This window comes from Pezoporus wallicus, unplaced genomic scaffold (assembly GCF_028554395.1).
Source record: "Pezoporus wallicus isolate ANWC-B61680 ecotype Strahan unplaced genomic scaffold, APGP_CSIRO_Pwel_v1 contig_7274, whole genome shotgun sequence".
NCBI classification, from domain to species: Eukaryota; Metazoa; Chordata; class Aves; order Psittaciformes; family Psittacidae; genus Pezoporus; species Pezoporus wallicus.
The window spans coordinates 2,245,985-2,269,416 of NW_026637137.1; the positions used below are offsets into that span (position 1 = coordinate 2,245,985).

The window sequence follows — 23,432 nt, forward strand, 5'->3', positions numbered from 1 at the left end:
TTCTTCAACAATGCCACAAAAGATGATTTACATCTAAAAAAGTGTATCAAAATGGACTACACCAAGGAAAAACATATAACAAAGATACCTTTAAAATTTGACCACTGCTGTCCACTACATGCATTGTCACTTCCACATTTCTTGCCACGCTTTTCCCTCCTTTCTCAAACTCTCCTCTTTCTACAGTGATATATAAATCATTCCTCATTTCACCTATAAAAAACCACAAACCAAAACACAAAGTTTACAGAAGTCAGTTCAATTTACTTAATTTTTGCTTTTAGTACTTTAGTAGACTTTCATCTTCTCTTCCAAACAAAGGATAGTATCATACCCATGATTTATCAGTATTTATGGATTTTAAATAATAACAATGGATTTCATAAACCAAGAAAACCAACAACAAAGCCATAATAAACAAATTCTAGGGGCTTTTATTCACCTGTTAGCTCTTTTTGGTCTTTACAGTGATTATCTCTAGCTATACTAAAGCTGGTCTAGCTTCACCTTACGTAAATGCCTCTTTTAATCTAAGGCATTATTAATGTGTTTGCTTTCATTTGTAATCATTCCATTTCTCTGTTTGATGTCTCCTTGAAGAACTGATTTCAACTTTTTTACAGTGAATCTCAGAAGAAATTTTATTATCTGAAGAAGCAAAAAACAAGAGGTTGGTGCTCTTTCCATTAGAAGGGCAGGCTTCCCAGACTGCTAGTGTTCAAATTTATCTTTCTGATCTAAAAGATCCCAACATACTTTACATTATCAGGATGTTCCAAAGTTTACCAGCAAAAATGTTAGCATATTTTTAGCATGTTGGAAAGGCCTCTGAGAAATTAAAACCTTCATTAACACATTCAAACTACAAATCCAATACAGGCATTACATAAGTCCTACAGAGAATGTACAAGTTACTGAACACTGCTAGCGTATTTAAAATGAAATTCTTTGCACGTTCATACAGGAACATGTTAAGTTTTCTGTCAAGACCGCAACAAGAACTTTTGGATGAGATCCAAAAGCTGGTAATTTTATTTTAGTTTAATTTGACACAAATCGCAAAGTTTATAGTTGATGAAAGGAAGAAAGATTGGTTGGGAGTTGCAGAGGGGACAGAACAGGGGAGAAGCAGTACTGGTACTGACTGGAGTGGCATGATAGTGAAGCCTTTGCTCTGTCTGATAATGGTATTTGTTTTTCTAAGAAGTGTAAACTAATCTAGCTCTGGACAAACATTACCAGAAGTACATGGAAACAACTGGATTTTCCTTGTGAAATAAAAAAACACAGCACAGTGTCATAATTAGAAGTACCTTCTAAAATTCTAATGTCTAGATTTGGTAGAAAAAGAAATTGAGAATGTATGCTTTTATCTAGTGCAATGCAATTTTAGCATAATGGGAATATCCTTTTTCAGTAAAGCAGATTTTCACTGAGCACTAGGTGAAAAGAGTGCAAGTATGACAGTTTCATGTATTTATAGGAGTATCATTTAGAAGTCAAACATGAGATGGATACTTCTAATGTGGGTAAAATTAATTACAAGATATTTAATTAATAAATAATTAGTTCATCTTCAATTTCCAGCTTTCTTTTAATGTACAAGCAGAATTTGACCTGCTTGAACTTTGCAGCATACTCTCATATTTCACATTTCTTGCTTTTATTTTACTGCATAATCACTCACGAGTGATTTTGAAGTACCAGAAACAATGACCTTGCTAATTATTCTAACATTTTTATAATATTATTCCATCACTGTATGCAAAATAATTAAATGATTCCTCCAAAGCACAACCTAAACCACTGACAAATGGAAAAAAAATAAAATAAAAAAAAGGTAATAGAGGAAAGTGCTATATTATCAAGTCCTCAAAAACCATGCCCACAAAATAAGGGGGGTGTGTGGAAATTTGCTATTATTATTATTTACCTTCTGAAACAGCTATGGATTGAGGTTAGAATAAAGTTAGACAGAATAAACACAAACACATACCAGGACCAGATGGTATTCGCTTAAGAGTTTTGTGTGAAGTCAAGAATGAAAGAGCTGAATTATTAAGTGTGTGCAATCATTGAATTAAGCCCTGGTTCCTGGTAGGAGCCAGGTTCAAAATGAGCAAAAGGTGGAAAGGTGGTGGTTATTCAGGTAATGGACTGTAAGCCTTATAAACAAAACAAAACAAAAACAACCAAACCAAACAGAAAAACCTGCAGAAGCAACCCTAAACCAAAATCCAAACACAAAACCTTTCAAAAGGATGCTGTGAATATGAGAAATGTATAAAGGATCAGGTGAAGAATGGAGAAGTTGTGGAAGGAAAAATCCACTAAAGGATATGAAACAGAGGATCAGAAGCAGCTCAAGAAATCCCCTGAGTTGAAAATAGCTGGAGGCTGGAAGAATATCAGGTATATTTACCATACATGCATATATGCATGCACAGTTCTTACTCTTCCTTAGGTGTCTGTTTACAACACTTGGCTAGATAGGCCCTTGGTCTGAATCAGCTCTGGTGTTTATTCAAGTCACCCTTCAACTACCCTAAGAACTACTAGATTCTGATTATTTACACATTGCAGTAATACTACTTTATAAATGTTTTAGAAACTAGTACAGTACACTTACTAAAGAGCATGCAATATATTAGGTCCTTTCTTAGCATATGCTTATACAAGGATAGGTTCTAGTTAGTGCTGGCAGTCTGTCACTTTCAAGAGTCTGACATTCAGAAAAAAACGCCAACATATAGTAATCAAAAAGAGAAGCTTTGTTATATAACTAATTTTAGCCAATAATCTGTAGTTGCAGCATTTATCTCCTGAAAGATTAACTTGATTTCTACTTGCATTTGTGCTACATTCTCTCATTATTTACATTTATCAGCAAGGAATTATTTCAATTTTCCATGATGTCTTCACAGAAACATAACCAAACAACCATGTTCACCACAAATTTTATGACCTACCCCAGATAAAACTCAGCAAAACTCAAGTTTTCTCTTTTTAAAAAGGGCAAACTGTACAGGATTTAAGCGCAAATGAAAATGACCGTGGAACAGGATGCTCAGAGGAGTTGTGGATACCCTATTATTGCAAATGTCCAAGGCCAAACTGGACATGGCTTTGAGAAACCTGATGCAGTGAAAGATGTCTCTGCCCTTGGTGGGAGCAGGAAAAATAATTTTTAAAGATCAAAATTATCTTTAAAGGTCCCTTCCAACCCAATCAATTCTACATTTCTAAGCAAAAATAAGAAAGTATTTCTAAAAGAAGTAATCAGCACTTCACAAAAGTTAGGCAGGCTTTCAAAAATGGTGTCTGCATTTTAAGTTTTTTTAAAAAATCCAACCCCATTGACTTTCACCCACCTAGTTGACAGAAAAATCACAGGCAAAAAAAAAATACAGGAGGAGGATGTACTGTCACAAATACTGTCCTGTTCTCCTCGTACAGAACTTTGGCAGAGTTTGTAATAATTTGTCATGAAAGGACAGTTCAGATGAATTTTGACCTGATCTACATCTATTCAGGAATCTCTACTCCATTTTCAATGTCCCAGAGAAAATTAAGACATGTTGGTCACGTTATTGAAAGATAATGACAGATTTTCTCCATTATCATGCAAGGCAAATTAAATCCAAGAGAAAACTGAACCTCTCATGCTGTATGAAGAATAACAATGTTTCATATGGAAATGAGTACAAAAGCAGAAGGGAGAGAACAGAAATAGACAGGAAAATTCATCAAAAATAATGTAAACTATGGGCTACATATCAAGGGTAGCCTGTACCTTGAAGATATAACAGCAGCTTCCTTTCCTCAATGTGGCACATCTGACATTTTATAGTCTTTACAAGTATGTAGGTTTTAGTTTAAATATGGCCTTCTGTCTGGATTTGTACGCACACATATTTCACTTTTGGTTTAGAAAAGATTACTATTCCCAATGAAAATAATAAGAAAGCCAACTATATTGAACTTTCACATTTCAGGTACAATAATGGATTTCTGCTCATGACTGAGAGACATAAGAGAGTATGGTTTTGTCAAAATGTGTTCTATAAAGTATATGTATTTATTCAATGTGACTATTTGTCGGAAAAAGGCAGGAAAACTTAAGGGTGCAGGTGTCTATGACCTTCATACCTGGCCACACCAGGGCACCTGGCCAATGCTTCAGCATGGACAACAGTGATACCAAGAGAAACTGCACCCCAAGAGTGAACAATTACATATCTGGCACAAAGCCAATTGTTTTTCTAAGGGTATAAAAGCAGGACCCTCTTGCGGCCAGATCTGAAGCCCCACCTATGGGTGATGCACTGCCTAGGAATTTTCCAAATTCCAAATTCCTGGCATCGGCTGCAACGAGGCTTCTCAGCTTGAAGTGTGGGCATGGATGATGATTAGGTGGTGATTGGTGATGTAATTCTTAATCTCTGTTCTCTCTATGCAGTAATGATTTGCTAATTTTCCTCTGTGCTATACATACACATATATATATATACCTGATTCACCTTAGTGTGCTTGTTTAATAAACTGTGCACATTATACAGCTAGCTTGGGATCACTTTTTGAGTACCCTGCCTGTTCGCAGGACAGATACATGTACAGGAATGTTAAGAACTTAAAACTGTGCTTCTGACAAACCTTTAGCACAATATTTGTATGAACATTTGTAAGTAAAAGCTCATAAAATCAGGAAGTCAATGAGGTTGTAAAAGTCAAGCACAAAGCCTTATCAGAAAAGAGCTGACAGTGAAAAAAGAAAATGGGTTTGAAAAGTAAACTTTCACTCTGGAAAGGAAAAAGGAGAGAAAATTAAAATAAAAAAATATATTTGGATCAAAATTTAAAAAATTATTCCAATCTAAATATATTGCTCTGGAGATCTCTTAATCACTTTTATTTCCTCAGTGTAGAAATGCCATTGCTTCAATGTTCCTTAACAGAAATTCTCTCAACAAAAATTGAGGTTGTGTAAGACTAAGGACATTTTTTTGTGTTGCCTGTTCCAATCTAAACAATTCCAACTTTCTCTACAATGTATTCAGACATCAGAAAATTTCTCAATTTATCTATATTCCTTTAACAGATCTTTTTAAATTATGGCAACTGTAATTACACATTTGATTACAAGAACATGTACCATTTTTCTATGGGCTCTTTGCCTTAACCAGTATATCAGACAGGTAATACTGACAGATTAGATCATGTTCTAAGAGAGACAGTTACAGCCATAAGTAGTACTGAAAGGCAAAGTCCTACTGAATATCTGAGTTCAGAGGTAGGCTTTGGTGAGTATAAACAGTATCTTCAGATACCATAGTATTTGCATGACTCAAATCTCTCCCAGGTATGTGTATTGAGATTTTCACACAGTCTTATACTTGACCAAATATGGGGAATTTACACAAAAAAAGAGAGGCACATCTTAAATGGTACAGTACATCAGATTTTAATTACTGGTTGAAAACATGCTTATAGAACGGAATCTCAATCAGACATGATGATAATAAACATAACAAAAAAAGCAACATACTTATTCCATCTTATTTCCATATTGATAAATACAATGTCCCCTTCTCTAAGTCTGCTTCACTGAAAACATCCCATGGTTATTTTCAGCATGAAGTTTGGTAAAGGAATAAGCAACTGAAAACGACATTGAAAATGATGCTCAACTAAGTTGACAATCTTCTACCTACAATGAAGTTGTGTGGTACCAAAGATCAAGAACACTTGAAAGCATTTCTTTCAAAAGAAAGGGCAGCTCATTTTCCCCTGCTCTTATGGAGCACTTCCATCCCCCAGCTCCTGTTGTGCTAGTTTTCTTTCAGCTTTCTGAATTCACCAGGGCTTCCAGACTGTGCAATGAATATATGGGTATCGATATCCAGTTAGTAACAGTATTAACCAAGATAGGGTCAAACCCCTAAGTCAGCTTTGTCTAGGATTGACATACAGTTTTCTAGGTAAGAAAAGATTACAGAATGGTGAACAATACACACTAAGATCATTAAAGATATTTGGTGGAGCTAAACCACCTGGATCTCCTTAGAAGTGAAGGACACTTCTAGACATGTGGGTTATGAGTTGAGTCAACAGAGGCTGGAAAAAGGCAAATTAAAGAAGCCATGTGTTGCATTTCTGTGTTGTCTAAATTTCACCGCTTAGAAAACTGCTTATCTTGGCAAAGCTTCTTTCTAGCCACTATCCCAATAAAAAATGAGGTTAACACATTACAGCCAAGCATAAGTAAGGCAGAAGGTTGTTGCACATTGGATGTGAGATGACAAACAACAAAGTAGAAAAAAAAGGTTGGTGTTGGAGTAGGGAGTAATAAACTCCCTCTTGGAAAAACAGAAGAACTGTGAGGATCACAGAGTGCATATCTAGGGAAGCTGTTTGTTCTTACTTCAGAAAATAATGCAATGTGTTAAAAAAGGGTATCAATATATTCTGCCCTAATTAAAGAAATGACCCATTAACTGCAACACTTTGGCACTATTTCACCTATCTGGATAATCAAAACAAGATTTTTAAATATTAAAAGCTGCAGACTGAAACAGTCCTACAAGAGCTTCTACTGTGAAGTGAGGTCTAAAGCTATATGGAAATTGAAGTTCCACAGAAATCAACAAAAACCGTAAAGCTGCAGTGATATGAATGATTATACAGCCTTAACTTTCCTGTGCACATTCTGCAGGGATATTTACTCTGGTATCTGAATTTAACTGAATATGAAAAAAGGTGCTGACCTAAAATGTCTGGGTTGCTACCAAAATGTGTACAAGCACAGCACTAGCATATGAACCTGCCTCTTCTTCAGGTCTTGCCAATACGTTTCAGCTGTGACCTGGCAAACAAATCATGAAAGCCCTATTTGTAGGCCTAGAGGGGAAAAACTCCAAACTCTTCTTGCCCCCAATGTAGGTGCTAATCAGGCACATGACAGCTCAAGGTTTCTGACCTAAGAAGAAACCAAAGAAGCTTCATCACGTCAATCCAACTAGCAATGAATTGTCCAAGGGCTGAACAAGAGCACAGCACAGAGACCTGATGAGCCTCAATTATGTGAAAGAGGCAATTATAAAATGTCTGAGGAAAAGTCAATTAATGTTGAAAAACAGCCAGAAGACAGACTGCTGGAGGACACACATAGCTAATGGAGGTCAGCCTTCCCGAACCTGCCAACTATAAAACACACATTTTAAATAACGGGTAAAGAAAAAAGAGGCAGGAGTATTTTGCAGTTTGGAGACGACAGGAGGGGTCCTGTCATCTTTACTGAGGGGTTTCATTATGGGATGGCTCTGCTTGCTCCCTTTCTTTCACAGGTAGGATGCTGCATCACCACTACTCAGGACCTGCCTACAAGAACTAGTCTACTGTTGCTCACATTGCACACCACAGCTATGGGACCTACATGCAAGCTGCCTCCAGCCCACAGAGGCTTGAATGCTCCCACTGAAGCTCAAATTACAGGAACAACACAGGTAATCACTCGACAGAAGAAGGTCAGAAAAGGACAAGCATCGGGAGAACATTTGTATGAATATATGTTGGTTGCTGTTTTATTTTTTCTAGGAACTTTTGTACCTAACCTAAGCATCAAAGTAATGATCCTTTCATCACAAAACTGCTTTTAAACTTACAGAAAGAAAACTGTCTTACAATTGCAACAGAGATATTATAACAAGACTTTTCTCATATTCCAAACACATTTAGAACTGCAGAATTTCTTGTAGCATATTAATATGGAACAGGTTTTCAAACTGAAGATAGCTGTCAAAGATCAAAGGTAGCTCTCTTTGTTAGAATGAAAAGTGTTTAGTTTGCCAGCTATCCTCAAAAAGCTTTCTAGTGAAATAAATTCCAATTTGATTATTTAGTATAACAAAACATAGTGTGATTGCACTTGAATAAGATAGCATCTCAGATAGTTATAGCTTTCAGCGTGCAAATCTAAACTGTCCTGACAGCAGCCACTAATTGAAAAATAATTACACAGAACTCACTAGGAGCTTTTGTTAGGAATTGCTTTTTTGAAAGCTTTGCTTGGAATTATAGGTCCTTTAGAAGCATGAATTGAAAAGGAGCAGAAAACACTATTTTGTTTAGAGAAAGCTCCTGTTCATTTACATCTCTGTAAAATACAAGCTAACGCGTTGCTTTGTTTTATACCCTAAACATGACTTGAACAGCTCTTAAAACAATTTCAGTTGTAGGGACTGAATATCTCTCAATGTAGCACAGACAAAATGTTATTATCCAGGATGTAAAACTTGCGGATGAAAAATGTTTTAGAGAAAAACTCCTTAGATTATTTTGTAGAAAGGGACAAGACCTGTGTAGCTATTGTCAGTAGGATGACCTCAAAAAATCATGCAGAATGTGATTTTAAATGTGGAGAGGGATAGGGACCCTTAGTCTACCTCACCTCCTACCCTTCAAGTCAATCCATACTATGCCTTTTAGCAGCTAGGATGTTCTATGATCTTACACACTGACATAATGACAATAACAAGCAAAACTGAAAGATAAAAGGAAATCTTCCACTCCCTTTTTAGCTGAGTAAATTTTGAACTGGCACAGCTGAAGTTGTGATAAGAAGAACTTATACAGAAACACAGGGAACAAAACAGAAGAACTCAATTCAAAAGTAGGTGGCCCTATGTCTGGGTGATGAAGCACTGACCACCTGCATGTAGCTTGAATTTCAACAAGTTACACTACAAGCAGATCACATTTGAAGTACTCACAAGTTGGAGTTTGTAAATAATTTAATTATACAAATATATGTATTTATTAGTATATACCCTAGGGGGCAGAAGGGTAAGAGATTAAGTCCTGGGATAATATAGCAATACTAAACTCTTGCTAATGCCTCTCTGAGAGTTGAACTGTGATTTCTTAAAATCACAGACTGGTTTGGGTTGGAAAGGACCTTTAAAGGTCATTTAGTCCAACCCCCTGAAATGAGGAGAGGACCTTCCACTAGATCAGGTTCCTCAGAGGCCTGTCCAGCCTGACTCTGTGTGTTTCCAGGGATGGAGCATCCACAATTTCTCTGGGCAATCTGCTCCAGTTTCTCACCACCCCCACAGTTAAGTATTTCTAAATCTAATCTAAATCTCCCCTCTTTTAGTTTAAAACCATTACACATCGATACAGGCCCTATTAAAAGGGGAGGAAATTACAAATTAGTTTCCTCAGGCTTGTCACAACCACGCCACTCATCTTGCTGTCATCTGAAAATCTGCTGAGGGTGCACTCAATCCTACTGTTTATGATACTGAAAAAGATATTAAGCAGCACTGGTCCTAGTACAGACCCCCCACGAGGGGTCAGTGCCCCACTTGGCACTGATCTCTATCTGGCCATTGACACTCAGCTGCTGACCACTACTCTTTGAATGTGATCATCCTACCAATAAATTATCCACTGAATAGTCCACCCATCAAACCCACATCTCTCCAATTTAGAGAGAAGGATGTCTTTACTCAGCCACATCAGTCTCTTGCCTTCCCGATTTCTTACATAAGATTCAGAATTGTATTTAATTAAAAAAAAAAAATTAAAAAATCAATTAAAAAAAGTCAAGATAAGCAATCTGGCATATTTCATGAAAATCACAGTATAGAAGGATGTTATTTGAGAGAAGGTCATCCTTAAGGAGATCAGCTCAGGAAGATACGGGCACACTGCATTTCACAAAGAATTTAATCACTACAGGAAGTAAAATCCCATTATCATAATTATTTCTATTATTTATATACTGCTAGCTAGTTTTTATATGTAACATATATTCTTGTTTCCAGAGAAACATTGAAGCCACTCAGCAAGTGTTAGAATTCTGGGAGCACTGGTAACTTTGGTAACACTACTGCCTTTTTACTATTGGATTAAGTAAGCTTTGGCATTTAAACCAAAGGCAAAGATGAATAAACAGATTCCTTTCCTCTGTTACCCTTCTGTCCTTTTTCAATAGAACATTATCTGCATTTTTAGCTTTATTATAGAAATTCTCAACAAGCCCTAAGAAACGCTCATCAGACAAGAAAATGAAATGCCCTTTATAAGGGATTCTCGAACTGTAATTCCTTCAGCTTTCAAATGGATTGTAGATTTACCACATAAGACTCAATTGCTCTGTGATCTGTTTTTTTCTTTCTTTTAACAATGAAATGTAAAACAAGTTGCTTTGAACAAGTGGAGTATAAAACACAAGGGTTTTTTTAACAGAAGACTTTGACCTGCTCAGTTTGTACAGCTACAACATAAAGTATTTCCAACAGAATTTTGAAAGCTCATCTATTTTTACAGAGCTAAAGCATTCATGTTAGTTTGCGAGTGCTCCTTACCTGGTTAATGGAAGCCATAACTATCCTTGTATACACTTCCCATGCATCATTGCTACTTATACAATGCTCAAAAGAAAGCCAGCTTACTCTTCCAAATCCTATAAACTAAAGAAGTCCCTTTTCCCCATCCTCCATGTCAAGAGACTTTAAATTAAGGGAAGTCCAATTAAATTCTGTCTTTCCACAGTTCTCTCTTTTCTTTCTGATCCTAACGAACCAAGAAAACAAAACAGAGGAGATGGGAAGAAGAACAACCTAGAAGTTCCTTGCACTTGTCCTACCAAGTATGTAGTCATGTAGTCACCTTTCTTTTCACCAGTGACTTGTGGAAATGATAATTCCTTAGGTAGATAGGATCAAAGTTTTAAAAAAGTATTAAAATAGGATTTGGAAGGCAGAGGCTGTTCCCTACAGAGTACTACAATTTTGTGAAAGGTCAAAATTCAGGGTGTCTTTACTACACAGTATTGCTTAAGAATATTTTGCGTAAGTAATATATCCAGGCAATATCACTTTCAGTAATGAAAAATACATGTATCTGGATTCTTGGAAATCAGAACAGTAAACAATGGCAGGTGTTAAATTTAGGCTGTTTGTACTCCATGCAGGATAGAGAAGACTGGAAAAATTCAAACAAGTGTGTCAGACATAAATTTCTTTTCCTAGAATAAACAGTTCCTCACTATATCCAAGCCCACTGACAGAGACACCATGATGAAGAGAACAGATTCCATAGCTTTCATTATATTTTTGCTCTCCAGACTCTTATTCTAAGCTTTGAAAGAGGGAATATGCTTCTAGTCAAAATAACATCATTGAAAAATGCATGGTATGATAAGGGTAGCATTTTGTGAGATCATTTGTATAAAAAGACAAAAATTCTAGTTTTGGTTTCATTCTAAAAGCTTCTGAAGATAGAAAGCAAGAAGGACTGGAGAGTGTGTGCTTGCACATGAAAAGAATAGAAGACCTTTTAATAAACCAGATGAAAGAGTAATGAGTATATTCAGTAGCTTTCAAAGACAGGATTCTGAGGAGATTTAACTGGACAGATAAAGGACATCCAATGAAATTAAAAGCTGACAAATGCAAAGCAACCAGATGTGATGGTAAAAAAGCCTAAGTAATGTTTCCTAAATTAAGCATATGAAAGCTTAGTGTAGGAAACTTAGAAGCACTGCAACATCCTGGGCAGCTCATTCTATCTGCTGAATGAGCAGAAACTTTTAAGGAAACCAAACAGAACATTGAGAAACAAAATGAGACTTGTATTGTTTGACAAATACATCTGAAAGTATGACAATTCTGTTACGGAAATGAATACTGCAGCTTCATGTAGTCTTTAGCTATGTTATTTGCAAAATTACATCACAGGATTAGAAGAGGACCAAAAAATTCAGAGTAAAGGATTACAAACCAAGAACTTTGCAGTCAGGACTGACCAGCTCTAGCCATAGTTATCAGCATTATACACCTTTTAAGATAATGTACAAGGAAAACAATGACTCATCAATTCTTTAACCTTTTCTAATATCAAAAGAGTTTAATAATTTGGATGGACAGGAAGAAATATAAACCCTGATTTAAATTCAAAGCAAGTGGTTGTCAGATCTCAGCAGTGGTAATGCCACTATTTCAGATCATGAGCTGAAAATGGGTGTCCATAGCTAATTAATATCCATCTATGACAATCTGTTGCAATATCAGCCAACAGGCCAACTGTTTATGCACTTAAGTACATTTATGGACTAAGACATTTGGAGGCTACCTGCTGTCTTCTATAAGATACACAGCCTTTTAAAGTCGCATCTATAGCTGTTTTAAATAAGAATTTTCTTTGATATTATAGACAAAGGTGCATAGAGTATGTTCATAGATGAAGTTCTCTGGAGTAAAGATCAGGCCTAACTGAACTGCTTTATGTACTGAGATTACTTTATGTACTAGAATCTCACATTGAGTGGATTTTGGCTTTGAAATTTGGAAACAGATTCTGTGAGAATGCACTACATAAAACAGAAAAAAAGCTGGTAAAAGTACATATAGAAAAATAGAAAAGGGCTTTTACATTTCATCACCTATAATGTACATTAATCAAACTTAAAGTACTGCCCAAAAAGTCTAGTATGTTTGTAAATATTAAATGCTAAATTTTATGTACTAAGTAGTGATGTGATTGTCTGTCCTTTCAGGAATGGTGAATACAGAAACCCAGGGGGTAAGCACAGTTATCCTTCACTGGTTTACAAAGCCTCCTGAGACCACTGGCTTGTGCATCTGCAGACTGCCAAACTAGGATGATGGAAGGAAGTTTACTAGTTGTCGCATAGAGTTTGCCCTTAAAAAATAAAACAGCTAAAATAGTTACCTATTTCACAGTCTTTTTGAGTTATGTATGTTTTTTTCCTAGCTATCTACTTCATTTCCTAAAACACTTGGAGTTCATTGAAACATTCTATGGGTCCTGGAAACAGCATTCTGTGGCTTCACCCTGTCAAGCTCCAGTGACATAAAAAGCATTGCTCTATAAAACCATGCATTATTATTGTCAACAAAATTCTGGTTTGGCATGTATGCTGATTCTAGTTACTTTTTTTTTTTTAATGACAAAATGTCCAAAGAGAAAATATATGATGAAAAATGGAGGTCATAGAGAGTTTAAATAAACCAGAATAGGAGAGAAACTTAAAATAAGTGACTTACAAAAGAGATACTGTAGTTTAGCAGCATGAAGTATTAATGAATAATTCAATACAGTCTGGTTCAGAACCTTAAACTAAGTGCTAATTAGCCATAGCTACAAACTTACTTTCAACAAAAATATAAAATAAGACCTAATTAATGACCATTTCCAGTGGCAAAAGATGAAGTTCTCTAATTTATCTCTGAAAAGACACTAGAAGAGAAACAAAATTAAAGGGGAGCTTTAGAAGAAAAAGGCATTTCAAAAGCTACGTTCCTGCAGGCATTTCAGTGCCTAGGGCATACTGCTCTGGTTAGTCCTTGAAACTCATCATTGCAAGAGTGAAATGATTATTTCTCTTTAGGAAAAATATCTTCCATGTCAGTAAATGCAGAATAAATAAACGGAGAATAAAAACACTGTCCATTTTGCCAAGCTGAGGTGAGCATACCTTTGGACTGAGAAAGCAGCACATCAAAACCTATATTTTTTTTTAATAAAAAAGAAAAATTGGACAAACTGAGCCTGCACAATTCTTTGAAACCAAGTTGAGAAATTCCTCCAGTAGCTGCTATACAATACTCTGCTATAACATGTTTTCTGCAGTTTATGACATCACATTATTTCACAACTGGAAAGTGAAGGGATACAAGAGTTATTTACAGACCTTAGAAAATTTGATAAATAGACCAGAAGGTCACTAAATCAAAAATAAATGCAAAAAGGTTTCTTAATGAGAGTTATAGTGTGCTCAGTAAAACTGCTTCCACTGTTACAAACCATATCGTCTACAGTACTCATTTGATTCAAATTACATGTCCAACAGTAATACAACAAATAAACCCTAGCTAATAAGCCATAAGATTTCAATTGAATGCTTCCATTAAACAAACATACATAATCTAAGTTCAAATGAAGTGGCATGTGACTCACACATTTTCTTGTTCTAAATATTGCAGTTACACCGGCAGAGTATTTTCAAAATAATTCTAAAACTGTTTGGTTGAGTTCTGTGCATGTTTTAAGTGATTAGTAATACTGAACAAGATGCAGAAGGACAGATGTTTAATTGGCAATAAAAACACAAGAGTGAATTCTCAGTTGTCAAGTTTCAGGAAGAAGTTCAAGAGAAATCCATGCCCATAAATAAAGCTGAGTCTCAGTAATGAGTTTTAAATACCTATTTATACTTCCTTGATTAATGAAGTATTGAAGCTTATTTATTGTTGCCTCAGAGCCTTAGTTTATTTCTGATTTAGGTACACACGAATGAAAAGACAGATCTTTATAAGAAGAAGGTAGTGTCTGTTAAAAATCTGCAAGTCATGAGGATGATTTACATTTGTGAGAGTCAAGGCATTGTGTGTGGACTCAGCTGAAAGTAAGATGTGAGCTCCTCCCTGCAACATTTCTCAGCACCAACACAACACCATAATCATGCCAAAGTAGTCTGCTTGCAAATATGCTTTTCCTTTAAAGAGACATTTCCCTTATAATTTCCAGCAGCCCATTAAAGTTTTGAGAAATTTAATTTCAGGGATGAAACTATAGATAATTCTGTAATCTTCTTTCTGTATTTGCTTCTTCACATTCATACTGACACAATCTTTCTTTCCCTAGCATCTGTTTAAGTATTCAAATATTTTGTCATAGAATATAAGCAAAAAGTCTCTACATCCCTATTATTATCTATTTTCAGTATCTTAATTTCCAGTATTTGACCCACAAACTTCATGAAACCAGAAGCTGTACAGTGTCGGTGAAATTCTGTGAGCTACCAGCTCTTATGAACAGGCTGTTCTGCTGGTTCTCTCTTTCTCTGAGTAGAGAACAGCAGTCTTGCATTCAGTCATCCTCGCTTATAAAGTGGGGCTCCATCTCTCAAAAAAGGCTGCTATGGCGGTATGCCATAGTAACTATACATTGTATAGTTACTATAGTAACTATATACTAGTAACTATACAATGTAACATTGTAACTATATAATGTATAATGCAATAGGGCCACTGGGACCCAGTTTTCTTCTATCTGAAAAAAACCCTAACATAAAAGTCTTCAAAGAGATAAGAAGTTTTATTCTACAGTATTAATTTGGAAAGAAGCTGAAAATGAAATAATTTCTCATTAGTTCTTTCTTTTTCTGCTTACTGGTTTGTTTTGTTTTGTTTTTAACTTACCAGGCATTATAATATTGGAAAAACCTAGTTTCCTTGTTATGGATACTCCATGGGTAAACCTGGATGTATACTCTCTCCTAATTTGTTCTATGTCTCCATGAAGTAATTGAAGAGAAACTGCCAGACCTGAAAATGAAAAGAAAAATGAGAAAAAATAAGACATTAAGACAGACTATAGTCGTAACTACTACTTAAAAATTACATACATTTGCATTTTCATACATTACATAGACATTCCTGAGAACTCAAAAAGTTCAGTGGAAGTTCAAAAATACCAAGCCAACCCACCTCAATTTTTTTATGCATTTGGGAAGGGTAGCAACCACCAGAAATCAATAAAGATTAGTAACCATAAAACAAACAAACAAAAAAAACATAAAAACAAATACCCATTAAAAACATTAGCAAATTATTACTGATATATAACTGTACACGGGATCAAAATTATGTCAATATAATCAAGGATGGGTTGAGGCTTTAATTGGAAAAATAATTAGAAAAAAAAGTCAATTCCGAGAAACATCAATTATCAATATTTGCTGCCATTTCAATTTTTCACTTCCTTCGACACAATGCTGTCTTCATTGGTACACAAGAAAAAGTGGAAACGGAATGTCCCTATCTATGGGAGAAATTTGTAAGTCTCATTACAATGCATCGCTTAACCTGATACAAAGTTATACAGTTTATTAACCCAAAATCTGAAGAAACAAACTTTAATAAACCAATATAGCATAATAAAATATGTTTTACTTCAGCACAGTAATTTCATAATGACCATAATGACTGAAAATACAACCTTTTTTTCAATATTCACCAGATTTAATCAATTATGCTCTTTCCTGTGTTTGCAAGAAGACATACAAAATGCAAGGGTGACCATATAACAATTTTCCAATATTTATCCCTCTAGAACCAAGGAAGAATAACTTAATCAATTATATCTGCAGTACTCAAATAAATTGCAAACAGTACACTTAATTGAGATTAACAAAAACAAAATACATGCCTTTTGATTATTTAAATAAGGCAAGTGCCAGGATGATACAGCTTGTACAGATTAGTCTATCCTAACCTTCAACATTACTGCAGCATAGCATGTGCCAACATACAGATCAAGGAGAAAACAAGAGCAAACTCTTCATATACACTGAACAACTGGAAATAAACAAGCAACTTGGAGGACTCAAAACTAACTTTAGATTAAGTTTACACAAACAACATGCAGACTGAATAACAAGGTCATCAGTCCTTTCAGCTTTGGAAGAAATTCCCCCTACAATCATGTTACTATTTAACTGAATAAATTTACCTGAAGTTTGATGGTTTTTAAATCAAAGCATGAAAAATCTGTACTAAATGCTGTCAGTCCAGGCTACTGCCCTAAAGAGATCAGGGATCTAATTACTTTTTCAAGACCAGGTTGGACGAGGCCTTGGGTGATATGGTTTAGTGTGAGGTGTCCCTGCCCATGGCAGGGGGGTTGGAACTTGATGATCTTAAGGTCCTTTCCAACCCTAACTATTCTATTCTATGATTCTATTCTATTCTATTCTACATGACAACTTTTATCTTTTTCCTCTTACCTCCACCAATATTTTATTATTTTAGCAATTCCAGAGAATGTGATACTCTGACAAGACTTTCATTCTCCTATGAAAAACAGCTCACCTACACATCTTGAACTGAGTACACAAACAAATCTTACAAGGAAAAACACTGTGAAGTCTATTCTATTTTAAGAACTGTATTTAATGGCATGTACATTAATTATTTTAGTAGTAGGAACTTGTTCTGTGGTTACCATGTAAGCAAATTTTAGGAATTAATTGCAATTATTTTTAGTGGAGATGAGAAGACAAAACAAACCATACCAGTGATATGGCCAGCTGAGAGTACAGGAGGTTGGTAAGAAATCATATGGACAAAATTCAGACTCTGTTAGAGCAGGTGAAAAGTTTTTCATTGTGGATGGGAACAGCTAGGCTGGGTATAGTTCACTTATACATATGGATATTTAGCCCAATTCCAATCTTGTTTCTCTTATATTTTAAGAAATCATTATACATACATATGTATGTAAATTCATACCCCCATATGCCCCTAGTGCACTGTTTCCTTGGAAACCTGAAAAGCATTTGCCATTGCTCCAAATTACATCAATCACAACAGCATTAATCAGATATTGTACACCACCTGGTGTTGAGCAAAGTTACTGTGTTTTATACATAAAAGTTGAAGACCTCAAATTCAATTTGTACTACAGTTTTTGTTGTGTAGAAATTTCGTAGATTTCCTTGAAGAACTTAAATTAGCTCAAAAATGAGATGTCAACAAAAAAAATCAATGTCAAAACAGTTCTAACTGGAGAAATAAGCTGCCTGTCAAGGATCTGAAATACTTGATCATGCAAGGCAAGAAAGGTATTAGCTCTCTGTATTTCACAGCATTCATTGTTAGAGAGTGAAGAGTTATCTTTTTATATCCAAACGCATCAAGAAAATCTCTCACTGAACACACTTAAAACATGGCTTAGTCATTTTACCTGTAGTTTAAATACATCTTTGGAATTCATCCCCCAGCTCTTCAGAATAATGAAGAACACTGGACTGAAGATAGCAGAGACATTTAAGAATGTTATACAGTGCAAATAACCCAGTATGACAGGAAAGAGTGAAAATAAACCAGAATAGAAACAGAGCAAAGATGCCCAGGGAAGGAAGTCTGAACAATCTCTGAAAACCAAGGCTGCAAGTTAATGGTCTTGCTGCTCAGGGTCCAGCTGCCTATGAAAAGAGAATTGACAAGAAGGAAAGCAGATCTGATACATCTGGTAAAAACACTGAAGGCACAAGGGTACGGACTTTATATAATTGATGAAAAGAAGATGATCCCCAGTTAAGTGTTCTGATTGCTCTCTCATATCTCCACTAATTTTGCAAGGAAATTTAGGCTCCCCTGCATTAAGGACCCAATATCAATGTGGGAGATATGAATATGACACTCAATGAAAAAGAATCCAGGAAAAAGATTGCAGAGATATTCTTTTTGCATACAGAAATAGAAAGCAAATTCATTAACATTTCTCCTGTGGAAACACGGATAACTTTTCTGTCATATAACAAAGGTAATACCCTTTAGTTTAATTTATGCCACTCTGATGATGTATGTCAACATCAGTTCCTTCTCATCTCATTTCATGCACTACACAATAAAATTATCAGCTGTAGAAAAAATTAGAGCATCTGATGGAACAGCTGTGCACAGACAAAGCAAAGCAGAAAACTACAGTATGCCACCATACACTGCATCTGGCTGTGGCTGATATGATCGCTACACCATTTATGAGACCTGGAATCTACCCGAAAATTCAAAACTACAGATTATTGATTTCCAGAATATTAGGAGCTAAAACATAACATGAAAAAGATTATCCAGTCTCTAAAGGACTGACATTTTATTTAGTTAGGAACATAGCGTAGCTTTGTCCTCTCAGAAAAATTTCAATTACTTTCCTAGTGGTAATTAAACCCTCTTGCGTTAAATATTATTCTTCATTTACTCCAGTTCTGAAAATATTACCACAAAACTCTGTGTGGCACTGCAAACAGATCTGCTTTTATTTCTTTTGCAAGCACATGAAATTCCTCACAATTAACTCACACCATAGTTCACCACAGATTATTTTTATCATTCAGGTGAAAAATAATACAGAAAATTGACAACTGGGCTGAATAAGCACTCCAGATTTTTGTTAGATCTGTCATTTCACTTTAAAACAGCTTTTAAACTGCATTACTGATTTCTGCATTTAGTTATGGCAAAAGGCAACTGTTTATTATGCTTACAGACCACTTATTTGCATCTGAGCTTCGGGGGGGGGGGGGAGGGAAAACATTTACATTCAGCTTCTATCTACTGGCAGCAGAGAATCCTAGATCATATTAAGAAGAAAATGCCTAGCAGCTGCTCAGGAAGCTGATAGAAAAAAACCCTCAGACAGAATGCTATTCAGCACTGCTTGTATTTTAAGAAAGGTAATAAAATACGGCATCTGTCCAAATAAAGCTGCCTAAGGGTGTTAAAACTACTCTGAAAACATACATGTGGTCCCATTCCTGGTAGTATTTAAAGTGGCCAAATTACTAGTGCAGAGATAAAATCAGTAGATTTCCACATTGGATTTGGGAAACAAATGATTTATTGATTTAATGCGATCTGGGTAAAATAACTGTGTAAATCTTACGCAATTTGGCCACAGCAAAATCTGTGTAGTAAATCCCACAAATTACAGCCTAGGAAAAAAAGTGTTGTTTTGTTTTTTTTTTTAAACAGGAGAGGCAGATTCAATTCTCAACAGCCTTTGTTAAAGTCTTTGTTTTGATTACTTTCAATTATCAAATGAAACTCCAAATTATTTGTCTTTTCCTCAGCTTTAAATACTGCTTTTTAGCTTAGTAAAAGAGAATGCAAGAAAAATAGCCTTTTCAAAATGTTGACAATTTTCTTGGAGCTCATGAATTAAATAAGCTCTTGTACCTAAAGCTTTTACCAAAAATGCCCTCAAGTGTGGAAAGTCAGGGTTTTTTTCTTCACATGGAAGATAAACACTTAAAAGCATTATTATCATGAGTAACTTGGCTTGGAATTTCTTTACAGGGGAGATGGTAAAGCCTTAAGTACTTCTTGACAGAATCACTGTAAGATGAAGGTTAAAGGACCAGAAGGCTGAATGACAAACAAGCATCTAGCCTAACCTCCTTATACAGACTATGAAGACCTTCAGAAATAATTTCTCCAATTCTTACCTTAGTAAAAACCCACTAATGCCCTTTTCTATTAGCAATACTCACAGCATGTCAATACCCATTTCCACTCTACATTGTTATATTGGAAAGATAAATCATAGAATCATAGAATAGTCAGGGCTGGAAAGGACCTTAAGATCATCTAGTTCCAACCCCCTGTCATGGGCAGGGACACCTCACACTAAACCATATCACCCAAGGCTTTGTCCAACCTGGACTTGAACACTGCCAGGGATGGAGCATTCACAATTTCCCTGGGCAACTCATTCCAGTGCCTCACCACCCTTACAGTAAAGAACTTCCTCCCCATATGCAATCTAAACTTCCCCTGTTTAACCCGTTACCCCTTGTCCTGTCACCACAGTCCTTAATGAATAATCCATCCCCAGCATCCCTAAAGCCCCCTTCCAATCATCTTGCTAATTTTTTTTAAATTACATTTTTGCACATTGTTTTGTTAACTAGAATATTAGGCAGTGCACAAAATACACAATTTTACATTCTTACATGTTTTATATTGCTTCTAGTGCAAATAACAGACAAAAGTTTTCAGGGAAAACCCCACTATTTTCTCCTTTATGAAGAGGAGCTCTGCCATGCAAACAGCCTTCGTACCATAGTACTTGAAATTTAGGTACTTCCATTCCAATTATGTGTTATTTCAAGTACAGAAACAGTTTAACTGGGACCTAAAGAAAGTGGTAAAAAATAAATGCCCACCAAAACAAAGCCCCAGATAACATTTGTGATGAATTTGTAAATAAAACTCTTGAAGGAGCTAATATCATGCATATATGTTCTACAATTTACCATTTTAAGTAGTCTTACAACTTTCTATTCTTTCAGTAGATAAACTAAAGGAAGTCAACACTATTTAATAGTAACAAGCACAATGAATTTTTGGAAAAGGCTTATAAAAACCTGACTAAGACATAAACCAACTCAAGATGGAAATATGAGTCAGCTATCATCATTCTGTACCCTTAGCCAGCAAATTCCAGGGTGAAATTGGATACCGTTTCAATCACATGCAGAAATCGTAAGGGGAGCAGGGGTAGGGAGGTGACCATGCCCTCCATACTCGGCACTGGTGAGGCCACACCTCGAATGCTGTGTTCGATTCTGGGCCCCTCACTACTGAGATGCTGGAGCAGGTCCAGAGAAGGGCAACAAAGCTGGTGAAGGGTCTGGAAAACAAGACTGATGAGGAACAGCTGAGGTAACTGGGGTTGTTTAGCCTGGAGCAGAGAAGGCTCAGGGGGACCTTATCATTCTCTACAACTACTTGGAAGGAGGTTGTAGTGAGATGGGTGTTGGTCTCTTCTCCCAAGTAACAAGCTAAAGGAGAGAAAAAGGCCTCAGGTTGAACTGGTGGTGGTGTTTAGATTGGATATTAGCAAAAATTTTGTCACTGAAAGTGTTGTCAAGCATTGGAACAGGCTACCCAGGGAAATGGTTGACTCACCATCCCTGGAGGTATTTAAAAGATGTGTAGATGGGACATGGTTTAGGGGTGGACTTGGTAGTGCTAGGTTAATGGTTGAATTCAATGATCTTAAAAGTCTTTTCCAACCTAAATGATTCTATAATTCTATAATCACAATACTGGGATGAACAGCAAGTCATAGTTTCTACTGGATATAAAATGTCCCCAACAGTATCATAACTGCACATTTGTAATTCCTTGCTAAAACCAAGTCTTTTAGCAATAGCCAATATGACGGTATGAATTTAATTTTATTAAAGCTGTCATCTCCAGCACAGTCTATAAGTCACGCTATATGAAGGACAGATCAGTACATCAAAAATCTACCTTGAACTTATGATACAGTCAGAACTTTCACAACAACAATACAAGCTTGTACCACTGTAAAAATGCAAAAAATTACATCTGATTGGTCTATAAAAGTCTGCCACCTTTAAGGATTAGTATCTTTTCACAAAACTACCATAATTAATATTACCTGCTAGATTAAGCTACAAATTTTAGATATTTGGTTACTCCTGAATCTGAGAAAATGGCTATATATAAGGTTGGGAAACAATATCTCCCAGCCTGTAAAAAGTACTTAAGTAAGTACTTTTTACTACAAGTTCTACAAATCATTGTCTAAAAATCTGCTCTAAAACTGGCTTTTTTATATGTCAAAGTTGTCATTTGGGGCCAAATGATCTTGAACAATTTATGTGCGAAATCTTTACATACTTAATCTTTCAGCTTTAGCATTTGTTGAGAACAAAAAGAAATGCCTTAGTTTATTGTTAACTTAGTGAAGCACATACGAGCACTATTCTTATTTTAAATGTATTTCAAATTGCAGCCTTCAGTGACAACTAATTCTTAAACACATCAAAATGGAATACACATTGTCACAAAATCTCGTCACAAAATGTGACAAAGATTCAAACTGACAGATTAATAAATTGTCATAGAACTTGAGTAATTAAACAAATGCACTTGCTGTTTAAATGTTAGTCGTGTATACGCAAAACACATTTCAGAGCAGCAGTGACATCTGTGATCCCTGCTGAGAAAAGACAACCATCAGAAAATTTCTCTGTGATTAATCATACGCTCAGGAGTAACCTAATATTTAGGTACTTCATTCTGCTCTATCTTCTCTATTGAGAACGCATTACCAATCCTGCTCCGATTCCTCCTCATTTTCTGCTACTACCACTCCAGTCAGTTCTCCACTGTGAGCCTGCATCTCCTTTTTGTGGCTAACAACTATAGCTGTTCCCAGCAGGGAATGCATATTTTGCTTCCCATCTGGCATGTCTCAATTACTTGGAAGATGCTGTTAGTGTTTAAGTAGGGATTACAGTAAGAACCATCACTGTTTAACGATGTAACTTGTTCACAGTCATAAGTAAGTAATTTTTATGGACAAGAACCCTCTACCTTCAGAGCCCAAAGGACTGCTACAATCAGAACACTTAAAGCACAGCACCAATTAGTTGATAGTCCTTTCATTATCATGTACTAAATAAAAAAAATACATTTCAACTTTTGAAAGTCTAAAGAATGGCAGGGGGGGGGGAAGAAAAGAAGTAGTGCTATAAGCAAGAATAGAATATAAAGTTGCACATGATAAAATCTTACTAAAAATCAGAAGTAATCCATGATGCTGCATAAGTATGTACAAATGGAGTAGCATTCACAATTTTCTTTATTTATTTTTTTATAGAACCATGTTTAATGATGACCACATTTGGCTTTGTTCTCTTGCTCCTCTCACTAAAATGCACTTCAAACCATTTTAAATATCAACCGGTTCATGACACAGTAATTCTGTGGGCAAATGAAGCAGCTATTTTATGATCAATCACAGTTTACAAAGCAGTTTACTGTAGTCCCAAGAAAGGTCCAGAGTAGTTTCACAGTCACATA

General features: G+C 35.7%; 1 protein-coding gene across 2 annotated transcripts in view; it reads right to left on the reverse strand.

Annotated features, from left to right (window-relative positions):
* The window catches only part of DOCK4 (dedicator of cytokinesis 4), a 240,889-nt gene that overhangs the window by 87,363 nt on the left and 130,094 nt on the right, over positions 1-23,432 (reverse strand). For both annotated transcript variants that reach the window (XM_057403708.1, XM_057403707.1), the window contains 2 exons: positions 15,231-15,356; positions 89-213 (listed from right to left, as the gene is read on the reverse strand). In XM_057403708.1, coding sequence (XP_057259691.1) covers positions 89-213; positions 15,231-15,356 — 251 coding nt within the window. The remainder of the gene's footprint in view (positions 1-88; positions 214-15,230; positions 15,357-23,432) is intronic.